We start from the raw sequence: 24,738 nt of genomic DNA, 5'->3' as shown, positions 1-24,738 counted from the left end.
TGCTATACATCTACTCTACTTTAAAAAGGCTTAGGATTTTCATACATCAGTATGAATTTTCACACACCACTTTTTGTCTATACGACTCGTATATACGGGCCGTATAAAACCTGAGTTGTGTCAGTTTGTGTTAGAAGTTGTCCGTCATTGTTTTTGGTGCCTCGTACAGCCATATACGGGTCGTATAGAAATTTTTTTTTTAAACTTTTCTTACACTTTTATATGTTTTGTTATCTTTGTTTTGAAAGTTAGAGAGAGAGAGAGAGAGTGTGTAAATGCTTTCGAGGTTATATTTACATAAAGACTTGAAGACGAGTAAAGTATTGAAAGGTTGAATAATATAATAAGATAAATTGTATTTAAATTTACATAACATACTTGGCTAAGTAATTTGTAGTTGTACCCCGAGAACCTTCGATTAAGATTATATTATGATTTTTTTCTACAAAAGTTATCTATACGGCGTATAGCCCTATACGACGCGTATAGGTTTTATGGTGTATCGGGTGCTATAAGAGCAATTAAATACCTGTACTTCTCGTATAGGTCTATACGATCATATAGGCTGCAAAAAATTGTTTTTTTTTGTCTCCTTCGTACATTTGTCAGTCATGCGTAGCCTATACGGCATGTATAGGTCTATACGAGCCACATATGCATGTCCAGTCAGCATGAAGATGGTGTATAAAGATCACATCCTTTCTAAAATTACCATATCTCCACTCCATGTGATTTAATCCACAATCATTCATCAGAAAATATTAAAAAATTGTGGTTATTAACTTAAAAAAAGGGGTTAATTTACATGAAATTACTTCTTTAACTATAATCATTCATCATTGTACTAAGTTTAACAAAAAAAGAAAATGCTACCAAATGCTGAAAATCTTCATTGTTATTTTATTGTTCAATAATTGGTTTACTTTTAAGACAGGTGATATTCAAGTGGCTATAACATAGTTTTAATAATAAAATAAAGCTATATATTTGATTCTTTTAATGGTTTGATGTAAGACTTTTGTAGTGGGGTTGCATTTGCATTTATAAGACAAAATGCCACGGGGGAAGCACGTGTAGTCGAGCATAGCGCTGCAAGAAGATCCGTTATGTTTTGGGAGTTGGAATCTGATACACCACGAACGGTTTTCATGGATTTAATCTTTGTAACAAATAATAGCACACTTTTAGTAAATTTAATATTATAGCAAGCTGCTATAAATGATCTATCTGAACGGAGTGAGAGATTCTTAACGATGAAGAATCATTTAAGTTTATTAAGTTTATGTTGTTTAGTAGACCTAGAGACGCAAAAATAAAATACAAATGATAAAAATACCATTATCTTAAAAGTAAAAAAGAAAATTATCAAATAAAAGGTAATGGCAGGGCGACGGTGATGGTGGTGGTGGCGGCGGCGGCGGTGAGAAAGAACGGTGAAAGAGTGAATGATACGAAAAAAACAAGGGTTTGGATGAATAGTTTTGTGTAATTGGTGATTTCATTTCATTGACAATGGTCATTCCATTCCATCTGTTACTAGTACGTACCAAACGTTACCTTATTCTCATCACAATTCGAGAAAGTGTGTGGCCTATGAATGTCCTATATTAAAATGAAAAACTAAAACTTGATTTGACTTCAATTTCCAATTTATTAATCGAATGAGCAAAACAATTGAATTTAGATTTCGAATTTCAAACTTGATCTAAATATCGATATTTCTTTTCTATTCAAGTTGCAACTAACAAAATGTGGCCTTTTTAAATTGAATTGTGCTTTTTTGTTAATCTGAATGAGATCAACCCAAATTTGAATCAAATATTGAATTCGAAGGGTTAAAACATTTAAAATTCGAATAACCCAAGTAAATATCAGCTTTTTAAGATATTAGGCGTAGGAGTAAATAGAGTAAGCGTTGAGATACTAACCCTTTTCTCATAGCCCGTGTGGTACTTATATGGTTCAATTCATAGTGATAGATACTCTATGACAGATTTACAAGCTGCCTTGTTGAGGTTTGTTATTGGCCCCTAGTGTTTGCCAATCCATATTATCCTTGCTGGCCATATGTTAGTTAGATTGTGGCAGTATCCAAAATTTCCAAAGATGTTTCATACGATCAAAAACTCTTGGTTATGGATGTTCATATCCCAAGCTTAACACTCAAGACGTAATTATAAAGAGTGAAGACTCATGATTCTAAACATGTTGATTATGGGATCAATGCTTCAAATGTTGTCATTTAGGGTTACCACTTCATATCATAATCATCAAAAATTAAAGTCACATATGCTTGAAGAAATTTGTCATATCTCACATCGTCAAATTTAGTTTCTTTGGTGGAAGACAAAACACAAAAATATAAAGTTTGTTTCTTTGAAAACATTTGGCTGTATGCAAACTATGCATGTCCCTGTTGTTACATGTGAATAATAAATCAGCTTTATCATAGTATGACCCATTTTGTAACTGATACGTACCACTGTGGTCCAACATTTCGAGATAATAATTTTTAATATTATTTATTGAATGATAAATATTATGAAAAATAAAATTTAAGGCCAGCCTAAACACTAAACAGACCCAGCCCATTTCAACATGTACTTAAATAAACACATTTTCTTACCCATACTTATTCCAATTACCAACCACCCAGCTTCACCTCTCTTTTTTAAGATATGTAAAGAACAAATGAATGAAAAAAATACATGTAACAACCTATCGAAGCCCGGCTTAAACAACTAATTGATTTTACTAATTTGTGGTCCCGCCAGTTTGCTCTCGTGACTGCTGCTGTGTCTGATGATGCAACTGAAACATTGGTGGATTGATCGATAACTGAGATAAATCAGCACTATCCACGCTTAGCTCCATCATCATCTTCAAACGTTGGACCTCAGCAGTTAACGTGTCATTTAGAGCTGCCAAGAACAAAAAACCAAAAACTAATATGTCATTCGTTTATATCATTTTCCACTAATTATTTAGAATGCTTTATTAATAAATGTTAACTATATATATAAAATAACATGTTAATTCATACCGTCCCGAAGGTGGGCTTGCTCTTCCATTGCTTGCAGACGAAACTTTAGCTCATTGTTTTCACTTGTTAAGCTAGTTAAATCTCTCTGTAAATAAACAAAATCAATAGAAATAATATTTAAACATTTTCTTACTAAAAACAAAGAAACAATAATGGAGTTTTAACTCTTTAAGAACTCATACCTGCAACAATGTAACCTGTGCACACAACGTTGTTGATTCATTCTGTAAAGTTTGAACCTTGTTTTCCAGTTCTACAATGTACCTCATCTTCCTTTCTTTAGAACGTGCAGCCGACTGTCGGTTAGCCAAAATCCTATTTAAAGACAACAACAATCTTTTAAATACCACAATCAATTTCATGGGATATTAAGTTAAAAAAGGTTGCACACCTTTTGACTCTCTTTGGATCGGTTAAAGCCAACTCGGCAAGGTTCTCACTAGCCATGATTTTCTTGAGCTCGGCCCCATTAAACACACCGTTTCCAAAATCTAAGCTAAATGTATCCGAATTAGCATCAATCGTGTCACTTGATGGTAATTTACCGAATTGCCCTCCGGGAGAAGGCAACAGCTTAAGTGGCTCGTCAACAAAGTTCATCTTCACCATAACACTATCCATAGAGACACTTCTATAGTGCCGTGTTGGAGCAATATCTCCAGCCGCACTCCTTTTAAGCCCTTCCTTTTTATCAGAAGCCAAACAGATTTCTGACCTCTGCACGTTGTTGTTACTGTTACTGTTACCGCTACCGATTACACTACTTGTAGCCTCGTTATCACTACTATCCCCTCCGTTTTCGGTTCTAAAAGTATTTAACTTACCACGACTGTTTAAGTTTCTATAACAAGAAAACAAATCATCCACGACTTCACCTTCGGTTTTCTCCCAATTCGATTCAAGCTTAACATTATTTCTCAAACTCGCAGACCCGTTAAAGCCATTAGCACCTCTCAACGGGAGCAACGGCGGTGACGACTGCAATATAGTCGAAAACCCAAACGGAATATCACTATTGGCCCGCCTATGCGTCTTACGCGGAGGAACTGCAAGTGTAATATCACCTACCGCCTGACTAGAGGCGGGACCAGAAGTGGGAGGCCTATAGGACGACGGGCTCAAAGGAGGCAAAGAATCAAGCGAGTAAAACAACGGCTGTGATGAATTTCTCGACTGGGACCCGACACCAAGCGTCAAATCCTCGGTGCACGTAACTGGGATTTGGGGATGAGCCGGAAGCATTCTGAGTCGTTTAGAGTTGTTTTCGATGTTAAACGGCATGAGAAGATCAAATGAAACATGTGATTGTAGTGATCTATGACTAGTGTCTTCTGTTTCACTCATTGCTAAACCCTAACTCAACATCTTCTTCTACATACCCTAACACTATAAATCAATCAACATATGATTTTGTGTGCAATAATAATAATAATAATAATAAAGCTATGGAACATACAAGAGGGTATAAATAGTTACCGAGCTTGTTGAAATGAGAGCCGATTGTTACAAGGTAGCCGCGGTTTCTCCGCCAAATGGCGACGGAGTGGACGAAGATGGATGGATGGATGGCCGGCGAGGGTTTGACAGTACGGTTCTTTAATTAACACTGTACGATATACTCCATTGATAGTAAGGGCTCCATTCATCCGTCTAAATGACAAAACGTGACATCTCATAAGGGAAGTAACAAGGCAGCGCTAGACTAATTCATCTTTGGTTAACTTTCATTTAGAACGTAATTAGTTTGAGCCAACGACGTTTAGCTCAACTCGCATAGTAGGAAAACTGAAAAATTTGGGATCGAGGGAGGGAGGTCTCAAGTTCGAATCTAATCCTAATCGGATTTTGCTGTCTGTAATTACGGGCATATGAAATCGTCTAAACAGGAGATAGTGAGCTTAGGTGTCCAACAATGTCTGTAATTACGAGCATATGAAATCGCTTATTGTCATTGGGATATCCCGGATAGTTAGACTTTATTCGTTGGTCATTGAAGCATAAATGAATACTTCGAAATACATTATTGACTTATAAGATTCCCGTTTAAAAACTTGTGCAAATGGGGGTAGGCCCGTCCATTAAGGCAAAAGAATATATGTGTTCACTTTAATACAATTTTGTTTGTAATAAAACTTGTGTCTGATGCTTGCGCTAAATGGCGATGTTATTTGTTTACATGTATATATATATTGATAGATTAGAGCATCCACACTCATAAACCAATTCAAACATTCACCTCATCATCACATCATACTCTAACCATTTTTTTAAAAAAACCCCACTTTTTACTCTACCCATAAACCAATAAAAACCTCCACCTCATTTTCCATATCACTACCTACTTTTACTACTATATAATAAGTATATATATATATATATGTGTGTGTGTGTGTATATATGATTTGTGTGTAGTAGATGTGGTGGGGCCAATACAAACCCATATTTCAAACGTTTGAGAATACAAACGCATCCACAAACGTTTGTCTCCACCCGTAAACTTTTGTTTGCACCATTCCACGTCAACAAAAACCTCCACATAAACACCGGTGGAGATGCTCTTAATATAGACTATTAGACTATGTGGGTCAAGTTATCCTATAAAGAAAAACAAAAATTGAAAAGAATAAGAAAGATTTGTGGTAAAAAAAAAGCCTGTAAATAAATAATAAAAAAATCATAACTCAAAATATAAATTAAAAACAAAAAAAAATAAAAAAACAAAAAAAAACTAAAATGTTTCTCTTGTCATACTTATTAAAAAAAACAAAAAACAAAACAATGTTAAGGAAAAAATAGGATTAAGCTAAATGTACCCCTTCTCTACTTGTCATACTCCCTCCCATATACTTTCAATTCATTTGACAATTTTATTTGACATATTACTCCCTCTAATATATTTTTCTATTTTATAGTATCCTTAAAAATATTAAATCAAAAACTTTAAGCTTTCTAAATTAAAAAAAAAATAAAAATGTTTTTAAAACTAATAAAAAGTTGATTATAAAAAATCTTAAAAATACTTTCTCTAAAAAGTTTAAAAATCATTTTGATTATATTTCTTTAGCTAGTTTCTTTATTTTTTTTATAAAATATTCTTAAAGAGTAATGGTACAGAAACAATAAAAAAATGTAACCAAACTTTTTTATCTAAGTCATATGTCATTTAATTTTTATTTTTAAATACTAATACCAATTTTTTAGTGTAAACTATCCCCACAGTTTTTTTTAAAAAATTTGTCAAAAATCAAAAGAAAAAAAAACGGTTTAAAGAAGGAAAAAAATGTTTTCTGGCTGTTTTAAAATAATTAAAAAATGACTTGCAATATATATATATATATATGGGGGAAGTATAAAATGAAAACCCACTTGAGTTGTGAAAACCCTATGTAACATCGTTTTTTTACACACGTAATATATGTTGTAACATTTAATGAAAAACATCGAAAACTAAAAAAAATTGTTTTGCTATTTTTTAATATTTTTTACTAATTTTTATATATGTTTTCAGAAGAGGGAAAAAGTTTTATTTATATTTATATTTATATTTATATATGTTTTCAGAAGAGGGAAAAACTTCAATTAAAAACATGTAGTTAAGAATGGGTTTATAGAGTTTTCACAACTCAAGTGAGTTTTTATTTTAAACTTGTATAGAATGAAAACCCATTTGAGTTGTGAAAACCCTATGTAACATCGTTTTTTTGTTGTTTTTTTTTTTGCATATGTAATATATATTGTTACATTTAATACAAAACATCGAAAAATAAAAAAATTTGTTTTGTTATTTTTTAACATTTTTTTACTAATTTTTATATATGCTTTCAGGAGAGAGAAAAAACTATATTTATGTTTATATTTTTTATTAACTTTAATTGTGGACCACAAGATTCAAACTTTAATTAAAAGCATGTGGTGGAGAATGGGTTTCTAGAGTTTTCACAACTCAAGTGGGTTTTTATTTTAACTTAACCATATATATATATATATATATACATATATATGTTTAAGTTCAGGAGAGAAATGAAATTACCGTGAGAAATGTGATAAATGAATATGGGCCACTAGTTTTATTTTATATTTTAAATATTTAAAAATAAATGAAAAAAATGTAAATGCAACAATAAATGCATTCTCCCTCTTCAATTAATACAACTAATATAACCATAATAAATCCTCTCTAATTAATAAATATCATAACATAATTTTTTTTTTCAATTGATATACTTAGAAAAATTATTGTTATAAATAATAATAAAAAAAATATCATACAAATGTGTTCATTAAATATAAACAATAAATATATAACCTACACAATATTATATAACCTACACTTATTTTGAGCAATAAAAACGTACAACATACAAAAAAATATACAACTTACATATGTAATTCGACATCAACAATTATACAAACTAGACAAATATACACATATCCTATACGTGTGTAGGTCATATGTTTTTCGTGTGTAGGCAATATGTTTTCTTATTCTTAGAACAAATGTGTGTTATATGTTTTTGTGTATGTTGTATATTTTTTATTGACATTTAATACAAACATATGTAAGATAGTTTTTTGTATTATTCATCACAATGTATCTACGTGTTGATGGATATTGATACATTAAGTTGGAAGAAATTGGTTTTGGATAGAAAAAAAAAATTAATGTATGAATAAATTGTATTTGTGTAGGATAAAATTTTTGAGTGTAGGTTATATTTTTGTGTGTGTAGGTTATATGTTTTCGTGTGCGTGTGTAATTTATTGATGCTGAATTTTGTGTGTCGGTTATATGTTTTTCGTGTGTAGGTTATATGCTTTCATATTCTTAGAACAAGTGTATGTTATATGTTTTTGTGTAGGTTGTGTACTTTTTTGTTGATATTTAATGCAAACATGTGTAAGATAGTTTTTTGTACTATTCATCACAATGTAACTACGTGTAGATGGATATTAATATATTGAGTTGGAAGAAATTGGTTTTGGATAAAAAGAAATTTTAATGTATGAATAAATTGTACTTGTGTAGGATAAAAATTCAAGAGGGAAAAAGATAAGCTATAAAAATAAATGAATTCTTAATATTTTCTAATTATAATAATTTGATTAGTTATATTAATTAAATAGATAACTATTATATTTATTAGTTATATTAATTGAAGAGAGAGCATGTATTAATAGTTTCCTCATTTATCTTTAAGCATTTAAAATCTAAAATAAAACTAGTGGTCCATATTTATTTATCACATTTCTCACAGTAATCTTATTTCTCTCCTGAACCATCCCCTATATATATATATATGTATATATGTATGTATATATTAATTGAGGAGGTCGGTATCACTCACATTTTGTTACTGTTATAGTGCTCTAACATTTTAAACACAAATTACAAGCACTCAAAGCATCATAAGTTTACACCTCAGTTTACACGTGTTCTCTTCTACAAACTACTGACATTTTTAATTTCTTTTACTTTTGTCAAAAAACAAAGATTGGTAGTGCACCATTCCTCTCTTTAAAACCCTCCGTTTATGTCCATCTCCATCTCTATTTCTCTCACCTCCATATCTTATATCCAAGCTCTCCTTCTAAACATCAAATTAAGCTACTTGGCTTACATTTGAATCTACAGAGGAAATGATTACTTGGACGGTAATTGTAGAGAAAGAAACAAAGATATAGACAAACGCCTACGGTTATCGATAGTCCCGGCCGTCTATGGCGGTGCGTGATGTTAGATTACTTGGATGGTGATTTTCGTGAGAGAAATGAGGAGTTGGGGGTGGGTGGCTTGCTGTTGCCAGCGGTTCCGACCATCTATGGCGGTGGTGATTATCTGTTTGGGGCAATGAACCTTTTGGTTTGGTTTGAATTGATCTTTGGTATAACTTTCATTTAGAACATAATTAGTTTGAGCCATCGAGGTTTAGCTCAACTCACATTGTTGGAAAAGTGAAAATTTTGGGGGAGGGAGGTCTCAAGTTTAAATCTGATCCTAACCAGATTTTATTGCAGGGGATCTTTGGGCAAAAGATTTTTCCTGAAACAGAAGATAGTGAGTTTGGGCTACCCAACGTTGTCTGCAATTATGAGCGTATGAAATCACCTATTGTCATTGGGATAACCCGGATAGTTAGACTTACTTTAATCGTTGGCCATTAAAGCATAAATGGATACTTTGAAATACATTATTGACGTAATACTCCCGTATAAAAAATTGTGCAGATGGGGGTAAGGCCCATCCATTAAGGCAAAAGACTATATATATATGTAAATATGATTATGATAGACCTCTCCTAATACGATAAACTAAAACACTTAAACAAGTAGCAGTTAGTCTTTCAATTGATAAACACACAATATTCACAATTTGATAGTGAATATAATATATGATATGTAAATATAAATAGGTACGCAAATGTACCCAAAACGTTTAAAATCAGTAAAATGTGGGGAATGACTTCACACCTTGACGATTAAACGAATAAACCGAGAGATGGAATAAACGAGCAAAGTTAACGGGATGATTGCTCTGATCCAAATAGACCTGAGACTTATACAAATAAAATAGAGTCAAAACCGAGAACATAGCCGCTGAAATCAATCCAAACGAATGTATAGAACTCCGGTTATGAAATTTTCAGTAAATAAGCGAGCTGGTACTGATCAGAATCCGAACAGAGATTCGGGAGTTGGGTTCTGGTTAGTATGCTCAAAATCTCTAGATAAAACTAAAAGTCTTCTGGACCAAAAACTAGTTCCGACCAGAAGTGGTTGAAATCGGTTGGTCAACTTGGTTGACTGATTTGCCCTTGAACGGGTCGGAGTCCAATTGACCACTGAGACTCCCTCAATCGGCAAAATTGATTGATGGATTTTGTTCTATAGATAAAAATCTACAATTTTGAAGAAGACAACTTACTTTGGAGATGAATAGAAAGATGAGAAAATCATGGTCAAAGAAGCCTTGAACACCAAAGTCAACTAGTCTTAAAAGAATTTGACTAAACTTGAAGAATATGATAATGGGGAAGAAGAATTTTATGGGATTTGAGAGGGTGACGGCTAAGGCAAGGGTTTTAGAGTTGGAGAATGCCTTTAGATGAAAAATACAGAGGTTGTGTTGGTTGTTTTAGTAATTACTCGATTAGGGAAACCGAATAACATAATTACGACAAAATCAGTTCATAAAACACAGAAATTCAATCTTGTAGAAGGGGAAATTGAATGTGGACACGCACCATGTCTAAAGGGTTTTTCTTGGATCTTAAAACACGAGATTGGAACCAAAAATAAATGATTTAGCATTAAACGAGAATCAAACGAAAATTCTGCTGAACTACACCTGTCCGCGCTATGCGAAGGGGCAAGGGTCCATCCCTTCGCGCTACCCAAAGGGTGGATGTTTACCAGATTTTAGTTTTTGGCAGATTTAGTCCCTGAAGTTCCAAAACTGCATTTTTAGCCATTTTAAGCGATTTTAAGAGTTAAAGACTATTTGGCATGATTGAATGTTATTAAATTATAAACTAAGTTAAACCAAGTTAAATACCAATAAATACAAGTTTTTATTAATACAAAATATCCTAATTATATTCCTGAGTCGAGTAATACGGTAATAAATATGAAAAATCCAAAATGTTACAGATCAGTCTGTGTAAAAGCAAAAAGATGAAGTTGTTATGGCCCATAACTCGTTATAATGGTGAAACGGGCCCTGGAGGGATGAAGGAAAATGTTTATAATGGAAGAGTAGGAAAACCCGGTCTGAAGTAAAACGTGAGTAATCATCAGTAATAACTAAGCAATAAGAGCTGCGAGAAATACAGAGCACACTAATAGGACCAAAAAGATCCATGTGAAGCAATTGAAGTAAAGAGTTAATAAAGTTGACAATCTTAGGCTTGTGAGATTTACGGTGATGTTTTCCTTGAGCATACACCACACATTTTTCAAAGGTTATAAGATCTTTAATTGACAAGCCACGAACAATGTTTTTTTAGCAAGACGATTCAAGTTTTTGACATTTGCATGGCCTAAACGACAATGCCAAAGCATGGCATTTTGTTCCGGCACTTTTGAAAATAAACAAGTAATTTGTTCAGGAACATTTTGGTTCATGTCAATCACGTATGCATTATCTTTTCATTGTGATCGAACAAGAACCCAGTCTTCTGGTATGGCAATGCCAGGTTTCAAAATGAGACATTCTTTTGTTTGTAAAATGAGTTGAAAAGCCTTTGTCACAAATCGAAGATACACTTAGTAGACTATGTTTCAACTCAGGGACATAGTTCACATTGTCGAACTTTAGCACACCATTACTTACAATACCCTTTTGAGTGATCTTTCCGGTATCTCCTCTCGTAAAAGACATATACCCTCCATTAATAGTTTGAATGTCATGTAGTTGGGTGATATCTCCTGTCATGTGCCTGGAAGAGTCACTATTGACATACCATGGTCTGATGATAATCCTCCATAGTTGTTCCTACACAAAGTGTGAAATTAGTTAGATTTGGGTACCTAGTCCATAGTAACACTGGGTAATCCTGAAATATCTATGCAAGGCACATGTTGCCATGTCATATCTTCCCTGTTTTCAAATAAATTTCTAGAATGATTACAAGGAATTTTGAGGGACTGATCCGTTACAGTTTAGGAAGCCATCTGTAGTCTGGTTTGAGAACCTTGTGGCCAACATAGATGGTTTTTCTGACTTCAGCTTTAGGAATTGATGGTGAACGAATTCTTGGTCCCTTGGCTGATTTCATATTCGGGTTCGGTTTTGGGGCCAAACCTTTCCTTTTATCAGGATTCTTTGCCATTGCTGGTTTATAATGTTTGAATCCTTGACCTACACGTTTACGGATGTTCCAGTCATCCTCAGAGGAGTTTGCCTTGGTGGGTTTTCTATTAAACTGATTTTGAAACCCCTACATGTGGACAATTTCTGGCTATGTGACAAGGAGTTCCAAAGTTGTAGCATGTTTGCTTCTTTAAATAAAAGCTAATGCTGTTAACTCCTGGTATCATATGTTTGTATGAGCCTGCTTGATCTTTATTAACCCATTCTATCTTAGTTGTTTTCCCTCAAGAGCATTTACAAGTTTCACCTTCTTTCACAAAATTTGGAGCAATATATTTATCAGTTTTCATAGGTCTACCAAAATTATTATCAATCACACCAATATTAAAAGCAGCAACATAAGATTCAAGCACACAATTTTTGCTCTTAAAAACAGAGCCCACACAAACATCAGTTTTAATAGAACCAGAATCACAAACAGTTTTAATATGTGTATTTATTAAAGTAGGTAAATCATCCTCGTCTTCTAATAACCAATCTTCAACTAATACTTCATCTGCACGTGAAGTAAAGGCATTAGAATCACCTTTAATAAAAAATACATGCTCAATGGGTTTGAGGGAGCCCTTTCCCACCACATCATTTGCAACCTTTTTACCATATTGCAAATGTTGTTCCCTCTCTTCTTCCTCTTTTGTCATTGGAAGCGACGTATAATTATAGTTAAAAGGAGGGGGAACTTTATCAAACCCAAGGCCTGCACCCTTATTATCCTTATATTTCAACTGATGTTTAATTATATTTTCAAGTACCGCGCTAGATACATCAAATTTCTTAAAATTGAAATTCGTATTTCCAAATTTAGTATTTAGTTTTGCAATTTCTAATTTAGATGCGTCTATTCAGCAATTAAGGTTGCTATTTTTTTAGCATCAAGATAGATGCACCCTTGTAGACTTAAATTAGCTTTTAGTTTGGAAATATCTTTTCTTTGAGCTTTGATCTTTTCTTTATATTTAACCTTATGGGCCTTGTAAGTGTTGTTAGTACATTTAACTTCTACCATTTGTCTTGATGTAGTTTTATTCTGAAGTCTATACATTTCTACCTTATAAGCACATTTAGAAGAACAAAATTTAGTTTTTACCTGGTTGGAGTTTGGAGGTGAGGTTACCATAGAGGAGAATTGAAGCTCCTTCATCCATCCTCAATCTAGTTCTCTTCTTCCACATTATCAACTTGAGCCAAATTAGCCAATTCCTCTCCCAAGTTGAGTGCCTTCATTTGATCCTCCCATCTAAACTGTTGCACAATCATTGCTTTCTCACTGTTCACATCAACTCCTCCTGCTTTCCCCACTGGTACAATGGTCCTTTCCCCATTAGGTTCTTTGGTAGGTGTCGGGGTATAGTACTAAGAACCCTAATTTATTGTGTTTTGGGCTTATTTTATTATATGGGCTAATACATTTGTTTTTGGGCTGAGGGGGTTTTGTGGAGGTAACCCTAACTGGGCTAGGCCCATTAGGGTACCATGATGGTGGCCATGAGGCTCCCTATATAAGGAGGTCTCCACCTCCTTATCAAGGGTGGGCAAATAGCTCAATAAGAGCCACCACCATATTTTTGTGTCTGTGAACAAGAGATCCTCTGGATTTCTTAGCGGTCACCTCCACACCCCCAAAAGTCACAGCAGGTCACAGCAGCGGTCGGAGCAGAAGCAAGCAAGTCGTGGTTCGTTCATCTCGAAGTCCGTGGAAACATCGTCATGGGTCAGGTCAGATTCATTTCACGTTTCTACATTTGGCGCCATCCGTGGGACGGCAATGAACCACACTTCGCTTCTCGTTTCGGCCCTCCGATCTGTCCATCAGTATCTCAGATCTACGGATCTGTTCATCAGATCTACGAATCTGTTCATCAAGATCTACAGATCTGTTCATCAAGATCTCAGATATACGGATCAATATTCCAGATCTGTTCATCAATATTCCAGATCTGTTCATCAATATTCCAGATCTGTTCATCGATATCTCAGATCTACGATTTCTTCTCTCAGATATGTTCTTCCGTAGATCTAAAAAATATTTCCAGATCTGGAAATACTATCAGATCTGTTGGAAGAAATACACAGGAAGAAATACTATCGGATCTGAACAATGATCTGGAAATACACAGGAAGAAATACCCGATATTTTGGGGAAAACCCTCATATCTGTGCTGAATCAGATCTGGGTTCGCTCACGCATCAAGCATGCTCAAACATCAAGTATGCTCACGCATCGATGCTCAAGCATCAAGCATTCTCACGCATCGATGCTCAAGCATTAAGCATGCTCAAACATCAAGCATGCTCAAACATCAAGTATGCTCACGCATCGATGCTCAAGCATCAAGCATGCTCACGCATCGATGCTCAAGCATTAAGCATGCTCAAACATCAAGTATGCTCACGCATCGATGCTCAAGCATCAAGCATGCTCACGCATCGATGCTCAAGCATCAAGCATGCTCAAGCCTCAAGTATCCTCACGCATCGATGCTCAAGCATCAAGCATGCTCAAGCATCAAGCGTGCTCAAGCATCAAGCATGCTCACGCATCAAGCATGCTCAAACATGCGCGCAGGCACCGAGCGCGCGAAAGGTCAACCCACAAGATACAGACCGAGGCTTAAAATCAAGATGTCATGGACAGCCAAAACCTATGCTCATGGCGCATAGCACATGCTCAAGCATGCTCAAGCATCAAGCATGCTCAAACATTTGCATGCTCACGCATCGATGCTCACGCATCAAGCATGCTCAAGCATCAAGCATCCTCACGCATCGATGCTCAAGCATCAAGCATGCTCAAACATCAAGTATGCTCAAACATCTAAGCATGCTCACGCATCGATGCTCAAGCATCAAGCATGCTCACTCATCAAGCATGCTCAAACATCAAGCATGCTCGAGCATCAAGCATGCTCAAACATTTGAATGCTCACGCATCGATGCTCACGCATCAAGCATGCTCAAGCATCAAGCATCCTCACGCATCGATGCTCAAGCATCAAGCATGCTCAAACATCAAGTATGCTCAAACATCTAAGTATGCTCACGCATCGATGCTCAAGCATCAAGCATGCTCACGCATCAAGCATGCTCGAGCATCAAGCATGCTCAAACATCAAGCATGCTCACGCATCACGCATGCTCATACATCACAGATGCTCACGCATTCAAAATCTCTAGATCATGCGCGCCACCGCGGATCAACTTCGGATTCCGCATGCGCGCTCCCGGCGATCACTCTTCGCCACAGCGGTTTGCATTTGCGCCACCGCATACATGTTTTTGCATACATGTTTCACACTTCCTTTTATTAATTTGAGCAATATGACAACATTATATTGACATCAAACTAAAAATAAAACGAAGTAAAACATACATGCGCGAGCTTCAAGCTCAAACGCGTTGACGAGTCTTAACTCTAAAACGTCAGGGCCTTAGCCCAAAAATATGAGCCTTAGCTCAAACTTAAAAGTTGAGAATCCTCTTAAACCCACAGGCCTCGCGCCAAGGGTGGAATACTCAGACCCACAGGCCTCGCGCCAAGGGTGGAATACTCATAAACCCACAGGCCTCGCGCCAAGGGTGGAATACTCATAGACCCACAGGCCTCGCGCCAAGGGTGGAATACTCATAAACCCACAGGCCTCGCGCCAAGGGTGGAATACTCATAAACCCATATGGCTACGCGCCATACTAAAAGGTTTGGCCATGAGCCGCGCATGCACCTGTGACATCATTATTATTATCTGGCCGTTTGTGCCTCCATTATTATTTTGAAGACAAGCAGGGATAGTCATCCTCCGCAGAAGAGGCCCTTGTCGGCCAGTCATTATCATCATATTACAGCTCGTAAGCCGCCTTGCGCGCCAGCTTAAATATTCTACAAGCTCGTAAGTCGCCTTGCGCGCCAGCTTCATTATTCTACAAGCTCGTAAGTCGCCTCGCGCGCCAGCTTCTTTATTATTACAGCTCGTAAGTCGCAATGCGCGCAGGCTCTCATTATTCTACAAGCTCGTAAGTCGCCTCACGCGCCAGCTTTATTATTTTACAGCTCGTAAGCCGCCTTGCGCGCCAGCTTCATTATTCTACAAGCTCGTAAGTCGCTTTGCGCGCCAGCTTCATTATTCTACAAGCTCGTAAGTCGCCTCGCGCGCCAGCTTCTTTATTATTACAGCTCGTAAGTCGCAATGCGCGCAGGCTCTCATTATTCTACAAGCTCGTTAGTCGCCTCACGCGCCAGCTTTATTATTTTACAGCTCGTAAGTCGCCTTGCGCGCCAGCTTCATTATTCTACAAGCTCGTAAGTCGCCTCGCGCAGGCTCTCATTATTCTACAAGCTCGTAAGTCGCCTCACGCGCCAGCTTTATTATTTTACAGCTCGTAAGTCGCCTTGCGCGCCAGCTTCATTATTCTACAAGCTCGTAAGTCGCCTTGCGCGCCAGCTTCATTATTCTACAAGCTCGTAAGTCGCCATGCGCGCAGGCTCTCATTATTCTACAAGCTCGTAAGTCGCCTCACGCGCCAGCTTTATTATTCTAAAGCTCGTAAGTCGCCGCGCGCGCCAAGCTTTATTATTCTTAGCTCGTAAGTCGCCGCACGCGCCAGCTTTATTACTCTCAGCTCGTAAGTCGCCTCGCGCGCAGGCTTTTATTATTCTCAGCTCGTAAGTCGCTTCGCGCGCAGGCTTTTGTTATTATTATAGCTCATAAGTCGCCTCGCGCGCAAGCTTTATTATCAGGCCCCGCGCCACTATTATTATGATGCGTGCTATATCTTATTCATACTAGTGCACCATCATCATCATAAGGATCACAACATGTCACCGTCATGGAGAAAACCTCCCAAAACTCAAAGACAAGGCCGAAGAAAAGGGAAGAAACCGCCTCACGATCTAGCACACCTTATAAAGTCCAGTGCTCCACCTAAACGCTTGCACGCCTAGGAGCAACACTGGACTTGGGGGGCTTGTCGGGGTATAGTACTAAGAACCCTAATTTATTGTGTTTTGGGCTTATTTTATTATATGGGCTAATACATTTGTTTTTGGGCTGAGGGGGTTTTATGGAGGTAACCCTAACTGGGCTAGGCCCATTAGGGTACCATGATGGTGGCCATGAGGCTCCCTATATAAGGAGGTCTCCACCTCCTTATCAAGGGTGGGCAAATAGCTCAATAAGAGCCACCACCATATTTTTGTGTCTGCGAACAAGAGATCCTCTGGATTTCTTAGCGGTCACCTCCACACCCCCAAAAGTCACAGCAGGTCACAGCAGCGGTCGGAGCAGAAGCAAGCAAGTCGTGGTTCGTTCATCTCGAAGTCCGTGGAAACATCGTCATGGGTCAGGTCAGATTCATTTCACGTTTCTACAGTAAGATTTGTATATTCTCGAGAAAAATCAAAACATCGAAACATGACATAAATATTGAAATGTCAACTCTTTAAAATGAAACTAATGAAATAAAATAGGCATGAGCCTTGGATTTATGTGTGAGTGTGTGTACATGCGACGATATGAAATTTCATAAATATAGGATAAGTGTGACATTCGTCAATTTCGGGTCTTGTTTGTATTTGTTTTTGTTTTTGTATTTGTTTATTATGTAAACCGACCCGATTTGTAAACTGAAGCTTATGTTATAATCAAAATGATGGATTTATGTTACAATATTGTTTCACACTTGTTGGGTCTTGAAAACATCATATTTTTATTTTTATTTTTATTTATTTATTTATTTATTTATTATTATTTTTTGTTGTTTTGTGTTTTTGTCTTGATCCATTTTGCATGAAAACTCTTGTGTCTCATACCCATATTTGACCACCAACATTACCCTATATATACACCACATTTCCTCTTCATTTTCCCTTGCTACAACTCCAAAAAAAAAAAAAACAAAACTTTCTCAAACATTAAAGATTCAAGGTTATCTTCTTAAGTGTTCTTGAAGGTTTTTAGTCTTTCATCTTAATTAGTTTATGTAGCCTTATTAATACTTGTTTATGGTTGTGCAACATATATATAATATACACCCCTTGTTTACCTTTGGTAGTTACTTCTCCGATTCCGGTCGGTGAGGTTTCGGACCTCATAAGGCAAGACTTCATGGAGGATTTCGTGTCCTTGATATATATACATCTATATAACTTGTTCATACATATTAATATTGCTTATTTTAGTTTATTGGTCATGTTTACAAGTTCAATGGTTATGGGTTTTTAAGAGTCTATGCTTCGGTTTAACCGTAAATAGCTCTAAACCGTAAACCGAACTTTGTTACTAGTTTTGTTAAATAATTGTTTAAACATACTTATTGTTAGATCTAAGTTTCTAAAATCATTTTTACAAATTCTATGGTTATGGGTTTGTAGAATCTCTCGGTCTTAACCCGAAACACGATCCGAACTGAAACCGAACTTTTGTTTAAAGACTTTATTGTTAACTTTTGGTATTTTTTATTTGTACATTATTATACAAGTTCTTTAGTGTTTGGACATGTGAAACGATCTATGAACTTGTTGTGAGATGGAAACCGAACCAAACCGATTCTTACACGCTTAAGACACACAAGTATGTTTTTTTTAGCCATTAAGACTTGTATATTTCTTTAAAAATAGTTACAAATTGATTTTTATATTTTCTTAAGTACTTGGAAATGTTGGATCCAACTTGATCATATAACAAAGTTTGGACCGACAAAACCGAACACTCGCTTAACGTGCGTTGTTAGTTCTAAAACAATGGAACTACGTACTTGGTTAAGTCTTATTAAATTTTATTGAGTTATCTCATAACATTCAATATTTTGGAAAGTTGACTTTGGGTTTGACCAATTATCAAGACCCGAACCGACAACCCGAACACTCGATAAAAAAAAACCGTTTTAGTATCTTTATTCCAAAGGGATTTGCATTCTTGCATTTTACCCACCTTATTACTTAACATAGGTTGAGTAAATATTAAGGTTAGATACTTTAACCCGGTTTCGAGCAAACTTACATTTTTAAAGGGTTATTAGTATAAATTCTTAAATAGTTACATTTTAAAACCTAGAACTTTAATTATTTACATTTCTCAACATTTATTTTGTTTAAAGACCTTCAAGACAACCTTTCTAAATTCAAGACTTCTTTTCTTTTTAGGCATTGTGCGTTAAACTCGTCGTTCCGACAAATCTCCAAATTATCATTTTTCAAGTTTACTACTTGAAGGTGAGTACTTCATAGCCCATTTTCCATCTTTTATTTTGGGGGTGACATTTCATACTTATTCAACAAAATGCTTTATATCTGAATCTTAAACCACAAACATAGTTGTATACTTTACCTAAATAATTGCTCGATTTGGTGTTCTATGCTTATCTGCCTATGTGTTTATCGCTTTTGGTTGGTGGAACTATAAAATCCTAGACTATTTGGCATCCCCTTATAGCAAGGTGTCGTTAACGTAATGCAATTAACGATAACTATAAAATCCTAGACTATTTGGCATCCCCTTATAGCTAGGTGTCGCTAATGTGTTTAGCGATATCTATTTATCCAAATTACCACTTTAATTTATCGTTTCGTATGCAAGTTTTGTGGCTATCTTTATTATATACTAATATGATTAAACTTATGAATTGCTCACCAACCTTTGTGTTGACAAACTTTATTTTATGAAATGTTGCAGGTTTGCATCTTGGTTGATTTATGATTGCGAATAAAACGACATCAAAAACCTTAGAATATTAGTAAAAATGAACAATATCAAATTTGTCATATTTTGTGATATCTTGTTTATGGTTATTTTATGGATAATTGTCATGTGACATTTTCGATGTTGTGAAATGAAATGAGTTTATTAAATACTGTCACTTTAATTAGTGTCATGTGCCTATGGACAATCGTTACACCTCGGCATGTTCCGCCGCCTTTGGTCGGGGTGTGACAATAAGCGTATGAACAAAGTTATAAATGTTGGCACATATGTAATGCCCCGGACCCGGAAGCCCTACTGGACGTTGGATTACTCATAAAGACAGTTCTAGAAATCAGAGTTAATTAAAAATTCGTGGAATACTTAAACCGAGTCATTCAGTAAACACAACCATTCAAATTATGACAAACGTAACGAATTCCTTTTCTTAACATTTCAAAAACATAAACGATAAGTCTTCATATTCAGATGAAAGTCTCTTCATTCCTTGACACGTGTGCTCCTCAAGCTAGATGCCTCATCCGATTTGCTTGTGTGCATACTAAAAGTCAATTCCGTTGAGTGAGATCTAGTTTAACAAACAATAAATACATTCACATACAAATTTTCTTACCATACTTATCATACTTAGCACAAACTCATTCACATATATTATAAGGGTCTGTAACCCTAACATTCACATATATTATACGAGTCTGTAATCCTAACATTCATAGATTATATGGGTCTGTACCCCTACATTCACAAATATTATAAGGGTCTATAACCCTACATTCACATATATTATAAGCGTATGTAAGCCTACATTCAAAGATATTATAAGGGTCTGTAACCCTACGTTCACTTACACACCTTCAATATAGGCAGCTCTTTTAAGATATAGAAGAATCCGTGGGCTCATTTTATTAAACTCCTTGTAAATCAATATTATGTAAAACAAATGTTTGTTACTATCAAGGGTATTTAAATGCCTGTTTATATAAATAAATATTTTACAAAACCGATACCAACTATTGGCCATACGTCTAAGTCCCTATGGCCGGGTGTGACGGGTGGTTATTAGAGTCTCTCACTTTCTCATTATTTAAATACAAGAAAATTATGATTTGTGCTCATGTGTTTTATGGGAAGGGGCATTATACAGGTCCCATTGTCAAATTGAGTGATATTTGCCATCGTACTTTCCTGGGGGTGTTTTGTGCCACTCTGTTAGTTGATCATCCGTTGACTTATTGAAGTTACAATCATGCTATTAAAGAATAAGGTGAAATTATCATGTTGCCTTTTATTATTATTATTATTATTATTATTATTATTATTATAAATCCAGGCTCATCAGTTCATCATCCTCATCGAAATCCTCTCCACCACCCAAACCCTCCACCACACCACCGGCATCCTCTCAACCACCCATAACCTCCAATCAATTCTAATCCTTTTTTTCATTTTTCTTATTCTAATCCGTGTCGCCGCCAAAACAGGGTGCGCTGAAAAAACGAACCAGTCGTCGGTAAAGGTTTTCTGGCAAAAAAAAAAAGGCATCCAGGGCTCTGGAGATCGAAGCCGGAGGCGGCGAGTGTTACCATTGATGTTGAAGATGAGCCGGAGCCGGAAGCGGTGAGTGTTACCATTAATGTTGAAGATAAGCCGAAGCTGGAGGCGGTGGGTGTCCCCGTTGATGTAAACACTAAGGTTTCTAATTTCACTTTTAGGCTTCATCAAATGCAGATGTTGATAACCGTTTCGAAATTCAAACATTGAGCCTATTGAAGAAGCCATAGCCAACGCTACTAACCTATCCTCGTTTCAAGGTGTTGCTCATTGTTACAACAAATAATTGTATTGTTTTTCATGTTCTAGTGTCATGATCTTTGATCAACTATAGTTGTGGCTGCTTCTTTAATTAGGTCGTGCTTGATTTCAAGTCTCCGAACCACAGGAGATAGTTTCCCATCATACGACTCACCAACTTCACTTGCCTCTATGGGGGCTTGCTCCGGGCAAGTTCGGATCAATTACAATACATGACCTATGAAGGAAGGGCTTGGGTTTGGAGCGTTTCAATATGATTTTTTCCTGTGTTTGTTCGAAGAGAATTGCTAGTTTGTTTTGTCCACTTTCTCCATCCCTCTCTATAAAAATGACATAAAAAGGTGATGGAATTACTTCTTATTCCCGTGTTTAATCTCTTCCATCACGGCGTCGCTCCTTGTCACCTATGTTGAAGAAAGGTTTGGGACCCTATAGAGAATGAAAAGAGACCAAAGATGTTCCTCTCAACAGTGCTTCTCGAGGCTCCACTCTCCTCCTTGAATAAGCAAGGCCCCATTAATTTAGAGAATTTTATATTTTTCTTTTTCACAAATAATTTATTTTGTGTTGACATTTGAATACAGTGAACCACTTTTCAAATATCATATCCACATCGAATTAAATTGCTATATTGTTTGGATTATATTCATTTTGAGATCACTTAAAAAGGCTATTGTGAATTCAAGTCGGTTCATGGCTATTTTGGAGTTATCATTGAACCTACACCAATTCCAATTTATAGCATACATATAGCATATTAAAACTCAGTATCTTTAAGATGTGGTTTTCCATATTAGCAGATACTCTTTAAAATTAAAGTAAAATCTGTTGACTTATATTGAAATTTGGCTGGAAACAGCTCAAAAGCATTTGGACGGTCTTGAGAGGTGAAAGTGTGATATTGATCAACTGACGGAGTAGCAAAAGAAAAACCCGTTGAAAAAGTTCACAAATCATAATTTTCGTCTTTAAAACATTTGATTTGATGATAGTTTTTATAAGAATAAGGAGCTATTTAATAGTCTTTTAAATTAATTCAGAGGCTAATAGCCTTAAGAATAATAATTAATGGTTTATGAAGATGTTATAGATCCAATCAATGACAACTGACGTGATCTCTTCCCATCTATCCATAGGAAGAGGGTGTTTGGGATTGAGTTTGAAAAATGCTTATTGGTTTTTTCAAGAAGCCAATAAGCAAAAAAAGTGTTTGACAAATGTAAAAGCCCCTTTTATTTTGGCTTGAAAAAACACTTTTTCAAAAGACTCAATTTGGGACTTTTAAAAAATGCTTTTTGGCTTTTTGATTGGATTTTTATTAATCTACCAACCCTTTTTGGTCATTTTATGTAATTATGCTAAGTCAAACATTTTACATAAGCTAATCCAAACACTTTTTTAAAAACTGATTTTCAAAAAGCCAGAAACCAACAACCACTTTAAGTTAAATAAGCAATCCCAAACACCCTCTGATACAACAAGTGTTGAAACGTGAGAGGAACAACGCATCATTCACCAATCACAAATTCAACTCTGTTTTCTGATTCGATTTGGATCAGGTATGGGGGCTGCATATGGTACCGCCAAGAGTGGCGTTGGTGTGGCATCCATGGGAGTGATGAGGCCAGAGCTGGTGATGAAGTCTATCGTTCCGGTTGTTATGGCCGGTGTGCTGGGTGTCTATGTGTTGATTATAGCTGTGATCATCAGTACCGGGATTAACCCGAAGGCCAAATCTTATTATCTTTTCGATGGCTTCCTCTGGTTTGGCTTGCGGCCTTGCTGCTCTCTCTGCTGGAATGGCCCGTTGGTGATGCTGGTGTTAGGTATTATTAATTTCACCTTTACCAAGACTCAAATACAACTGTTTCTAATTAAAAAGAAAAAAAAAAGTTAATTTTACTAATATTTGTTATTATCCAGAGCAAATGCACAGCAGCCAAAACTTTTCGTGGGAATGATTCTTATCCTCATCTTTGCTGAAGCATTGGCCCTATACGGTCTCATTGTGGGTATCGAATCGGTATGTAGTACGTTCTTCTCAAAAAAATGAACATTTCTTCTATTTTCATGCTCAGTCACCAGCTTTTCAACAACACTTATTGAAATTTTCGTCTTGATCTTTTATGCTTGTTATGACTGCGGAAAAAGAGTTGAAAACTTATGTAGTTCTGTACTTTTGAGTCGTGTGGAAACTATTGCTATGGCATTATGGTGTTTATATATTCATGTTTTATATCACGGTCTAGTTTGGATCGGTCTCTTTTTTAAGCTGGATAAGATCATATGAAAGGTGTTGGTTGCGTGTAATAATTAATACAAAAGATCGCCTGGTTGGTGCTCGTACGTTTGACCTTGTGAGCCAGTCTCCAAGGGTGTGAATTGTATCCTTAGACCTTAATAATGTTATATGGCTCCTTTTGTTTGGCATGATGCGATCTTAATTAGTGCGTTTATTTTGAGGGATATGCATAATGCAATAGTGTGCAAGTTTGATGTCATAACTTTAGCTTTAGGTTGTGAGTATATATCTAGAGTGCATACCTTATTAGATAGGCAAATCTTATAAAGGCCTGAGTTTTATTCGTAACTCACCCCTTCAATAAGGCTGCAGCACTGCTCTCGGCCCGATAACCTTGGTAGGCCTGAAATTTAAAAAAACGAAATTTTTTAACGATTATCGGGGACGGCGTTGAAAGGCTGTGGCAAACATGTGTCTACTTCGTTTGGTACGCTTGATGTGACCATGATGCATAACACATTCATTACTAATCAAAGGGGGGATTTCACAGGTTTACCTACTAATCACATGTGCTGTGTATGAATACCTGTGGGCCAAAAGTTCATTTATTTTTATTGAATGCATATAAATCTTATAGGTGGTGAACTGGTGACATGGGGTTGATTTGGGTAAACAAAGTTGGCATATGTATTCATTTGGGACAACTCATGTCTAATGGGCAATGGGTCAAATTGGGGCTACTCAATCACATATCAAAATGGACCACATTAATAAACTTGTAAGCTTACTATGGGTCTAAATGGGTTGATAGTTTGGCACCACCCACAATCATTTCTTCACCTACTCGTTGCCCGCGGACACAACAGCCGCCACCACCTCCACCGTGACTACCAACTCTACATCGGTCACCACCTTCACCCGTTGCTGCTAGGCGCCATAAAATATAATGCGTGTGAATCTATTTCTATATATATATTTTTCTACGGCTCAATTCAACTGGAGTTGATTTTGAATTGTTGCCCAACCCGTCTAATCCGCTGGTTAGGCAGGCTTACTATTGAATAGTGACAACACGTATGAA

The 24,738-nt window shown here is 36.1% G+C and overlaps 1 protein-coding gene and 1 pseudogene across 2 annotated transcripts; one reads left to right on the top strand and one right to left on the bottom strand.

Moving 5' to 3' along the window:
• Positions 1 to 2,242: 2,242 nt before the first annotated feature.
• LOC143590026 (bZIP transcription factor 29-like) lies at positions 2,243 to 4,387 on the bottom strand. The gene is made up of 4 exons (XM_077070627.1): positions 3,435 to 4,387; positions 3,226 to 3,358; positions 3,044 to 3,128; positions 2,243 to 2,921 (listed from the first exon to the last, which is right to left on the bottom strand). The coding sequence occupies exons 1-4, from the start codon at positions 4,385 to 4,387 to the stop codon at positions 2,755 to 2,757; spliced, it is 1,338 nt and encodes a 445-aa protein (XP_076926742.1). The 3' UTR covers positions 2,243 to 2,754.
• An 18,589-nt stretch (positions 4,388 to 22,976) lies between these two features.
• Positions 22,977 to 24,309, top strand: LOC143590023 (V-type proton ATPase 16 kDa proteolipid subunit-like; annotated as a pseudogene). Its single transcript, XR_013145390.1, has 3 exons — positions 22,977 to 23,241; positions 23,339 to 23,438; positions 24,295 to 24,309. The product of XR_013145390.1 is annotated as a V-type proton ATPase 16 kDa proteolipid subunit-like (transcript).
• The last annotated feature ends 429 nt before the right edge of the window (positions 24,310 to 24,738 follow it).

The sequence above is a fragment of the Bidens hawaiensis genome, unplaced genomic scaffold (assembly GCF_021521415.1).
Source record: "Bidens hawaiensis isolate Kalapana, Puna unplaced genomic scaffold, B.hawaiensis_p1.1 tig00038105_1, whole genome shotgun sequence".
Lineage (NCBI taxonomy): Eukaryota > Viridiplantae > Streptophyta > Magnoliopsida > Asterales > Asteraceae > Bidens > Bidens hawaiensis.
Note: the sequence above shows the minus strand (reverse complement) of the source record. Positions and strands in the feature narration are given on the sequence as shown.

Bases quoted from the DNA above. Each gene is read 5' to 3' on its own strand.
- LOC143590026 (XM_077070627.1), bottom strand. From the start codon at position 4,387: ATGAGTGAAACAGAAGACACTAGTCATAGATCACTACAATCACATGTT. The intron at 3,359-3,434 runs GTGTGCAACCTT...GTCTTTAAATAG, and splicing joins GATCCAAAGAGAGTCAAAAG to GATTTTGGCTAACCGACAGT. The intron at 3,129-3,225 runs GTATGAGTTCTT...GTTTATTTACAG, and splicing joins CACAGGTTACATTGTTGCAG to AGAGATTTAACTAGCTTAAC.